We start from the raw sequence: 10,799 nt of genomic DNA, 5'->3' as shown, positions 1-10,799 counted from the left end.
ATAGGGAACACTGAATCTGCCTTTGAAAAACAACAATGGTGAGTGTGTGTGTGTGTGTTTTAGCAGAGTCTAATGAATCTGTGTGTCTCTCAGGGTTGGGCTCTAGGGTTTTAACTAGGAATGAAAAGACACAAGTGGAAAAATGGAGGGGGTCCTTCAGGAATCCATTGTCTGCCTGAGCAGAAAGCTTGTACCTGTATAACAATGTCTAGAAAAAAATATTTTTTTTGAAAGCCTATTTTGGGGTAATCTTATTGTAAAATATATCACACATACAAAAGAAAATATAACTTTATTTTCACAGTTAAAAAATAATATTAAAATGAACACCCACCTACCCACCCCAGATTAAGAAATATGTTTCTAGATCCGCAGATGCTTCTTGTATATTCTTACCCTCTAATTTTATCCTCTTCCTCCTGCACCAGAGGTAACCACTATTTTGACTGTTAGAGCTAATATGCCTTTGCTTTTCTTTATATATACTACCTATATATAATTCCTAAATAACATATTCTTTAGTTTTGCCTGCTTTTGAACTTCATATAAGTGGAATCATACTAGATGTGGTTTGCATTTTTTTTCAATATTATGTTCTTAGAGTTCATTCAAAATAGTGCATGTAGCAGTACAAGTGAATGCTGTTTTCTATACCTAGCACAACTGTTACAGTTTATTTTCAATCTTTTGCTATTTTGAACAGTGATGCTCTGAAATTTCTTCTTCACATCTCCAGGATGCATGCCTTTATTTTTTCAATTTTAATTTCACAAAACATTATCAGGTTAGTTCTGTTGCCTCTATTTCAGAATATATAAAAATAGGTTAAGTAATTTTCCCAAAGACACAAAGCTAGCAAATAGTGGGAAAAGAATGTAAACTCAGGTCTTCCTCCCTCCACCGCCTGAGCTGTTTACTATTATTCTATGCCACCTCCCTTTTGGTTATTGCTTTGTAGCCCAGCTGTGTGAAATTATTGTATACTGGGGTCAATCAAGTCATAAAAAGCCCCTTTGATCTGATTTCATGCTTTCCAAGCAGACTTCTGAAATCTGGCTTCACATGTTCTGTACCTACAGGAAGAGAATAAGATGTAAGTTTGAGATAAATGCCTGAGCTCCCTGATAGTCACAGTTCTCACTGAACAGGAATCATGTACCATTATGGATCAAATACTTCAGTCTGTTTTGAGTTTTGGGTAATAAATCAGCTTTCCTCAGACCTACCAGCTTTGGGGTTCCTAAAAAGATTAATTTTATGGTCTTATAAGGCTAGACCTGGGATGTAGTTAAATTCAAGGACCTGCAATTCTTGGCAGCTTGGACATGTGGCTTTTCCTGGCAATACCCCAACATCAACCTGAGGTCTTTTGCCAGTGTTTACATCATGTACCTCTGATTTATTCTCTTCTGGATCACTACTTTTCTCCCACAGGAGTAAAGTACTTTTTTATTTTTTATGTCAGTGCTTGATGTTTTGTAGAGCTACTGTGGAGCAAGCTGAATATGGATCAAGATGTATCCTAGTGTTGAGATGTTATTTTCAGTTTTGCTGATGCTCCATCTAACTGAAACTGCCCCTCTATGGCCCCTGCTCACAGAAGCAGAGCTGGGATGTGTGTGTGTGTGTGTGTGTGTGTTTGTGTGTGTGTGTCTGTGTGTGTGTGTTTGTGTGTATGAGGGTACTTCGAAAAGTTCGTGGAAAACTAAAATTAAAACTTAACTCTGTACCCTATAAATATGTATAATCAATATATTTCAATTTTTAAAAAAGATAATACAAATCTTTCCATCAACTTTTTGAAGACCCCTCATGGGCTTTAAACATACACACACACACACACATATACACACATACACGTATATGTATATATGCACACATTTTTTTGGACAAGATGGGAACTGTTTGGATCAGGGGAAGCTAAAGGACCTGCTCCACAGCAACAATGATAAATTACCAACTCAATCAGATTTGTTCCTTCCCATAACTGGGCTACAAAAAAATTTGAAAATTGCCCAGGTCTCAGTGAGAGGAGAAATACAAAGAACCCAGAAAAACAATAAACATCAGCATACCCAAGACACCTGTGACCATGCAAACTTTCCAGTGACATTCCAGCTCCAGTCCACAATCATTGTAAAAATTTCCTATTTTCTGCAGGTGACCTGAGAGACCCTGCCACTCAGAGAACTTGGCAGAAACAGTTAGTAAAATCACAGCAGAAAAAAATAGCCCCTTGATCATTTCCGTAGTGGCAGTGGGCTCTCAACAAATGTAGCTCCTCGACCTGCCCTACAGACTTTATCTATGCATGAATCACAAAAAAATGAAGTGACCAACCTCAGAAGAACGGCTTTCAACTGCTGCTTTTCTTGCCCCACCCCCCTCCTATTTTTGTCCTATCCTAATGGTTCTTTCTTTCTGTTTTTCAGAGGAACATTTCAAGGTATGAATAGGCCAAGTGCTGAAAAGATGAGTCTCAAGATTGATCTGGAAACAAACTTTGCCGAGTTGGTTATAGACGTAGGAAAAGTTACCCTTGGGGTTAATGAAAGGAAGGAAATGGACCCTCAACTGCGGAAGAAAGAGAATGAAACCATCTCACAAGCAATTTGTACTCTGCTGAATTCTGGTGGGGGAGTGATCAAGGCTGAGTCTGAGAATGATTATGAGAGTCATGGATTGGACCTGCCTGAGACATTCAGAAGCTATTTAGATGAGATGCAGCAGGGAAACCTCTTCTTGATTTTTGTGAAATCATGGAACACGGAGACCTCTGGTGTACGACTTGCTACCTTGTGCACCAATTTGTACCACAGACATAGAACATTTACTGATGTCATGGATTCTCAGGAAGCGCTGGCTTTTCTCAAGCAGAAGAGTCAGACTCTTATGAATATTAATAATTCCAACTCGTCAAGTCCACAGGAAGCTCAGGTTGGTGCACAATATGAAGCTAACATGAAGGCCTCGGCTGCTGCTTTATTTGATAGAGCACAGCTTCAGTACCTGGAAAAACTCACCTTTACTGAATCCACGCACGTTGAATTCAAAATGTTCACAGCAGATGTGTCACAATGCATTAAAGAGAACCTCCCCACATGTGTTTCTGCATTTGCAAATACCGAAGGAGGATACGTATTTTTTGGTGTGCATGATGAGACCCGTCAAGTCATTGGATGTGAAAAAGAGAAAACAGATCTTACCACCTTGAGGAATTCTATTAATGGCTGTATTAGGAGGTTACCCGTCCATCATCTCTGTACGCAGAGGCATGAAATACAATATGCTATCAAATTCCTTGAGGTACACGATAAGGGGGTCCTCCGTGGATACGTCTGTGCGGTCAAGGTGGAGAGATTCTGCTGTGCGGTGTTTGCCAAAGTGCCTAGTTCCTGGCAGGTGGAGGACAACCGTGTGAGACAGCTAGCCACAAAGGAATGGGCAGCTAAGATGATGGAAACCGACCCAGGTCAGGGAGCAGGACCAACAATGATTGTAATATTTGCTGGGGGTGGGGCAGGGAGGAAAGGGAGATACGGTGTTCTCTGGAATCTGGGGAACTCTAGAGGGACTCTCTGAGTTGCAGATGCCAGAATTATTAATTTGTATAGATGCAGTTTGTGGGTCATTGCCCTTCCTTCCCTCCACCCATCTAGAATATTCTGCATTCAACAGATGCCCTGGGCTAGGAGCCCCACTAGAGGTTGGTGCGGGGGGCTGTTTGACCTAGCTGTTTCTATTTTCACACCCCTTCTTGTGTTCGTATTCAAATCTTTTCCTTTCTGATTATGAATTGCATTCAATCATTCAGGGAATTCCTTTTTCACCTGTACAGATGTGTCCTCTTTAACGTCCTGCCACTTTCGTCTGACTTCCCATTCTTGACCGATTCCCCTGATTAAATTTCTTTCTCATTGACCCTCTTCCATTTTGAACCAAAACATAAGCAAACCGTAGCTTTCCCTCTCCTTTCCCATTTTTCCTTTAGGGAGCCAACATGTGATGCTAACTATGACTAATAAGCCAAAGAGTAGTGTTGGTGAGATGCATCCACCTTGGAAAAGGAGAGACTGAGATGAAATTAGACAAAAGAAAAGCAATGGTAACTTCCTCAAAAGTCCAGGAAAAACGAAGCCTACTTTCAGAATCTGCTCAGAAATCTGTATCCATTGACCTTCATATCTAATCATATTTCTTCAAAAATATCACTCTAACAGTCTAAAATAGCTTTGTTTTAATAAAGTTAAAACAACATATTATTTATTTTAATAAAATTAAAAGTTAAAAACTGTTGCTCCACACTAGTTGTTTTCTTCCCCCCCTCACAAAACCTCAGATGCTTTCCTTAGCTGACCTGGGATGTAAACACAAGCATATGTGGGCCGTGGCCTTGAGTTATAAGACTAAGTAAAAGACTTTGCAACACTGTTCAGCTGTAAATTGGGGTCTGCCTTTTTGCATATTGAACCTTTGGTTCTTGTTTCCTAAGATCTTTCCAGGTTTTCCGAGATGGTCCTGGCACTGAGTTTGTCATCCGCCACTCCCTGCAGCAGGACTGTGTGCACTCATAAGAATTTGGAATGTCTTAAAGAACAGCAGGAACGTTACTTTCCAGGTAATATGTCACCTCTGGTTGCCTTGGAACATGTTTGTTGTTCATTCATATGGGAAACAATTAAATTTGAGTCGTCTTTTATATGATGTCCAAAACCAATTTCAGAAGGTTTAAGAACTTAAATATCAGAAACAAACTTTTAAAACTTTTAGTAAGGAATGTATGTGAATAATTTTGTCATTACGGTTGGAAAGGATTTCCTATACCAGACACAAAAGTATTAAACAAAAAGGTTGATAAATTCCACTACATTAAAATTAAGAACTTCTGTTCCTCAAAAGATACCTTAAAGAAAGTAAGACGATTCAATTACAAATTTGAAGAAGATATTTGCAATGCATGTAGCTGACAAAGGATTGGTATCAAGAATGCCATGAAAACGTATACAAATTTTTAAAAGGACAAACGACCCAATAGAATAATGGGGAATAGTTATAAAGATGCATTTCTCAGAAAAAAGAGTCACATATATCAATAAGCTTAAGAAGAGATGCTCGATCCATTAGTCATGAGCAAAATGCAGATCAAAACCACAATGAGATGTTATCTCACCCCAGCTATACTGGCTGTTATAAAAAAGACAGAGAATAACAAATGCTGGCGAGGATGTGGAGAAAGGGGAACACCTATACACTGTTGGTGGGATTGCAAATTAGTACAGCCATTATGGAAAAAGGTATGGAGATTTCTCAAACAACTACAGGTAAAACTAACATATGATCCAGCAATCCCACTACTGGGTATATACCCAAAGGAATGGAAGTCAACTTATCAAAGGGATATCTGCACTCCCATGTTTATTGCAGCTCTGTTCACAATAGCCAAGAGTTGGGACCAACTTAAATGTCCTTTAGTGGTTGACTGGCTAAAGAAAATATGGTATATATACTCGGTGGAATACTACTCAGCCATAAAAAAGAATGAAATTCTGCCATTTGCAGCAACATGGATGAGCTTGGAGAAAATTATGTTAAGTGGAATAAGCCAGGCACAGAGAGAGAAATACCACATGTTGTCACTCACATGTGGAAGCTAAAAAAGTTGATTTCATAGTACAGAGTAGAATAGTGCTTACTAGAGATTAGTGGGGGGAAGGGGGAGAAGGGATGAGGAGAGGATGGTCAGTGGATACCAAACAGGAGAGAGACAGGAAGAAAGGGATCTAGTGTTCTATAGTAATACAGGGAGACCACACTTAACAACAAAGTACTATGTATCTTTGAATAGCTAGTCAAGATGATGTTGAATGTTCCTAACATAAAGAAATGACAAATGTTTGAGGTGATAGATATGCTAAGTACCCTGAAATGGTTATTGCACACAGTATGAATGTACCCATATACATACAATTATCATGGATCAATTAAGAAAAATGCAGGGAGGGGCCAGGGAAATGTTGGTAGACTGGTACAAAGTTGCAATTACAAAGTTCCAATTAAATAGGAAGAATAAATTCTGGTGCTCTAGGGTGACAATAGGTAATAATATTGTATTGTGTATTTCAAGATAGCCAGAAAAGAAGATCTTTAATGTTATAACCACAAAGAAATAGTAAATGTTTAGGTGATAGATATGCTAACTATTCTGATTAGATCATTATACAATATATTCATGCATCAAAACAACAAACTGCACCCCATAAATATGGACAATGTTTTTAAAATTTAAAGACAAGCAAACAAACAAAAAACTACAAGTAGATACCACTGTACACCACTGAATTGCCAAAATCGGGTGTCGGAGATGTTGTTGGTAAATGTGATCTTTTGTACATTACTGCTGGGAGTTTAATTTGGTCTAATCTCTTTGGAAAGCAAACTTGGCATTACCTTGTATAGTTGGTCATTTGCATACTCTACTACTACTCATCAATTCCTTCTAGTTTCTAGAGAAAATGTGTACACATCCATCAGGAGATGTGTATAATTTTAGATATGACCCAAGTCCTCATATAATCACTATTTGTAATAGCTTTAGACAGGAAACAACCAAAACATCTATTGTCACAACAATGAATAAATGTATTGTGGTATATGCACATAATGGAATACTGTTAGGCAGTGAAAATAGATGGACCACAGCCATATGAAAGCACAGGGCTTCATCTGAGTAATGTGTATGTACATCTTGTCATGACTACCCAATTTACCCTATTCTTTTACTGACTGTGTAGTATTTCATAGTATCCCCAAACATAAATGTTCTTATTTTTAGTTGTTTTGATTGTGAAATATATTAGACATACAGAAAGTGTATAAAACAAAGATATGATTTAACAAATAATTATACAGTGAAACCTGGGTAATCACTACCCAAGTAAGAAAAAGCTAGAACTTTGCAAATACCCTTGCTATCACTTCTTTAGTCCCATTTCTGAAGAACTTTTAGATAATGTCTATTTTTTTTCTGTTTTAAACAGTGCTACAATATACATTTTTCTGAAAATACCTGATGTGTTTCTTAGGATAAATTCTAAGTAGTAACAATTGCTTGAAAATTTAGATAAATACTGCCAAATTGTTAACCAAAACATATCCAAATATGCTTTCACTAACTAACATCATTATCGTGATATTTCTTTTCTACAAGAAGCTTCAGAATCATTTTGTTCTACAAAAAAAAAAAAAAAAGTAATCTGAGATTATTTTGATGACAATTATGACTATTACATGAAATCAATTAATTTGGAAAGAATTGTCATTTTGCAAAAGTGAATTAAAAGTCTCATTGTTGAACATGGAATGTTTAGCCATTTACCATATTTTGTCAAACTTAAGAAAACAACTTTGTGCTATTATTTTATTTAACACTAAAAAAGAAAACATTGCCAATTAAACTATAAGATGTATCCTGACTTCAGAGATGTTAAGTCCATTTATAATCACTGAAATATGGTATATCTCTCTATTGTTTCAAAGTTTCACCCATATTGTTACTGTATATTAAATTTAATCCTAGAATGGGATCCTTAAATGATATTAATTTCTGGTTGTGAGTTGCTGGCATGTAGGAAAGCTCCTAGTTTTGTTTTGTTTTATTTTTTTTCACCCATGATAATTGTGTATATTTATGGGGTACAATGTGATATTTGGGTACATTTATAGTGTGCAATGATCATATCAGGGTAATCAGCATATCAATCACCTCAAACATTTATCATATCTTTGTGTTGGGAGCATTCAAAATCCTCTCTATGAGCTATTTGAAGTTGCACAATAAAATTGTTATTAACTGTTGTCTCCCTACAATGCTATAGCATACTAGATCTTATTTTTCCTGTCTAGCTACAATATTGTATCCATTGACTACCGTCTCCCTATTCCACCCTCCCCTCTACCCTAACCAGTCTCTAGTAACCACTATTTTACTCTCTACTTCTATGAAATCAACTTTTTTAGCTTCCACGTATGAGTGAGAACATGCAGTGTATCTCTTTCTGTGCCTGGCTTACTTCTCTTAACATAATTTTCTCCAAGCTCATCCATGTTGCCGCAAATGGCAGGATTTCATTCTTCCATTGTGGATCTATAATATGTTTTCTTTGATCATCTGTTGATGGAACTTTTAGGTTGGTTCCATATCTTGACTATTGTGAAAAGAGACACAACAAACATGAGAGTGTACGTATTCCTTCGACATGATCATTTCCATTCCTTTGGATATATACTCAGTAGTGGGATTGTATAAGAATTTCCCTTTCTCCACATCCTTGCCAGCATTTGTTGTTTTCTGTCTTTTTGATAATAGCCATTCTGACTGGGGTGAGATGATATTTCATTGTGGTTTTGATTTGTATCTCCCTGATGATTAGTGATGTTGAGTAGTTTTTCATTTACCTGTTGGCCATCTGTATGTCTTCTTTTGAGAAATATCTATTCAGGTCATTGCCCATTTTTTATTTGGATTTTTTTTTTTAACTATTGAGTTGTTTGAGTTCCTTGTGTATTCTGGATATTATTCCCTTGTTGGATGAATAGTTTGCCAATATTTTTTTCCATTCTGTAGGTTGTCTCTTCACTATGTTATTGTTTCCTTTGCTGTGCAGAAGCTTTTTAGCTTGATATGATCCCATTTGTTTATTTTTCCTTTGTTGCCTGTGCTTTTGAGGTCTTATTCATAAAATCTTTGCCCAGTCCTATGTCCTGAAGCATTTCCTCTGTGTTTTCTTCTTGTAGTTTTATATTTTCAGGTCTTTCATTTAAGTCTTTAATCCATTTTGATTTTGGTATTTGTGTGTGGTGAAAGACAGTCTAGTTTCATTCTTCTGCATATGGATCTCCAGTTTTCCCAGCATCATTTATTGAAGAAACTGGCCTTTCCCCAATGTATGTTCTTGGCACCTTTGTCAAAAATCAGTTGGCTGTAGGTATGTACATTTATTTCTGAATTCTCTATTCTGTCCTATTGGCCTGTGTGTCTGTCTTTGTGCCACTACCATGCTGTTTTTATTACTATAGGTTTGTAGTATATTTGGAAGTCAGGGAGTATGATGCCTCCTGCTTTGTTCTAATTGCTCAGGATTGCTTTGGCTATTCAGGGTCTTTTGTTTTTCCATATAGATTTTTTAATTGTTTTTTTTTTTCTGTGACGTATGTCATTGGTAGTTTGTTGGGGATTGCATTGAATCTGTAGATTGCTTTGCGTAGTATGGTCATTTTGACAATATTGATTCTTTCAATCCATGAATATGGGATGTCTTTCCAATTTTTGTGTATCTTTTAAAATTTTTTTAATCAGTGTTTTATGGTTTTTCTTGTAGAGATCTTCCACTTCCTTGGTTGAATTTTTTCCTAGACTTTTGTTTGTTTGTTTGTTTGTTTGTTTTTGTCAATATTGTAAATGGGATTGTGTTCTTGATTTCTTTTTCTGACAGTTCATTGTTGGTATATAGAAATGGTCCTGATTTTTGTATGTTGATTTTGTATCCTGCAAATTTACTGAATTTATTTATTAGGTCTAGGAGTTTTTTGGTATAGTCCTTAGGTTTCTCTCTATGTAAGATTATGTCATCTGCAAACAGAGACAATTTGACTTCCTTTTCTCCAATTTAGATACCTTTATTTTTTTCTCTTGCCTGATTGCTCGGGCTATGACTTCCAGTACCATGTTGAATGAAAGTGGTGAGAATGGGAATCTTTGTCTTGTTACAGTTCTTAGGGGAAGAGCTTTCAGCTTTTCCATGTTCAGTATCATGTTAGCTGTGTTTGTCATATATAGTTTTTATTGTGTTGAGATACTTTACTTCTATACCTAATTTGTTGAGGGTTTTCATCATGAAGAGATGTTGAATTTTCTCAAATGCCTTTTCTGTATTTATTGAGATGATCATATGTGGGTTTTTTTTCTTTCATTATGTTAATATAAAGTATCACACTTATTGATTTGTGTATGTTGAACCATCCTTGCATCCCTGGGATAAATCCCACTTGATCGTGGTGTATAATCCTTTTGATGTTCTGTTGGATTCAGTTTGCTAGTATTTTGTTGATGATTTTTACATTTATGTTCATCAGGAATATCAGCCTACAGTTTTCTTTTTTTCATGTGTCCTAGCCTGGTTTTAGCATCATAGTAATGCTGGCCTTGTAGAATGAATTTGAAAGAATTCCATCCACTTCAATTTTTTAAAATAGAGAAGTATTAGTATTCATTCTTTAAAAGTTTGGTAAAATTCTGCAGTAAAGCCATCTGGTCCTGGGCTTCTCTTTGTCAGGAGACATTTTATTACTGATTCAATCTCATTAATCATTATCAGTGTGTTCAGATTTTCCGTTTCTTCTTGGTTCAATTTTGGCAAGTTGTATATATATAGGAATTTGTCCATTCTCGAATTCGTTGATGTATAGTTGTTCATAATAGTCTCTAATGATCCTTTGTATTTCAGTGGTATCAGTTATAATCTCTCTTTTTGCATTTCTGATTTTATTTATTTTGGTCTTTCCTCTTTTCTTCTTGGTTAGTCTAGCTAGTGGTTTGTCGATTTTGTTTATTTTTTCAAAAAAACAACTTTTTGATTGATCTTTTGATTTGTATTTTTAGTCTCAATTTCATTTATTTTGGCTCTGATTTTTTTTTTCCTTTTTTGTCTTTTTTCATGACCGGCAACGGGATCGCAACCTTCGGTGTCGTGCCCGCACCGTGCTCAACCAGTGAGCAGACCGGTCTCTATATGGGATCCGAA

At 36.4% G+C, this 10,799-nt stretch overlaps 1 protein-coding gene across 1 annotated transcript in view; it reads left to right on the top strand.

Moving 5' to 3' along the window:
* SLFN5 (schlafen family member 5) overlaps window positions 1–10,799 on the top strand; it is a 31,860-nt gene that overhangs the window by 15,150 nt on the left and 5,911 nt on the right. Inside the window, exons 2-3 of the mRNA XM_008572623.1 lie at window positions 2,433–3,472; window positions 4,493–4,618. Coding sequence (XP_008570845.1) covers window positions 2,449–3,472; window positions 4,493–4,618 — 1,150 coding nt within the window. The 5' untranslated portion in view covers window positions 2,433–2,448. The remainder of the gene's footprint in view (window positions 1–2,432; window positions 3,473–4,492; window positions 4,619–10,799) is intronic.

This window comes from Galeopterus variegatus, unplaced genomic scaffold, assembly GCF_000696425.1.
Source record: "Galeopterus variegatus unplaced genomic scaffold, G_variegatus-3.0.2 Scaffold812, whole genome shotgun sequence".
NCBI classification, from domain to species: domain Eukaryota; kingdom Metazoa; phylum Chordata; class Mammalia; order Dermoptera; family Cynocephalidae; genus Galeopterus; species Galeopterus variegatus.
The sequence above is the reverse complement of the archived record's forward strand: the minus strand, read 5'-3'. Positions and strand labels throughout refer to the sequence as shown.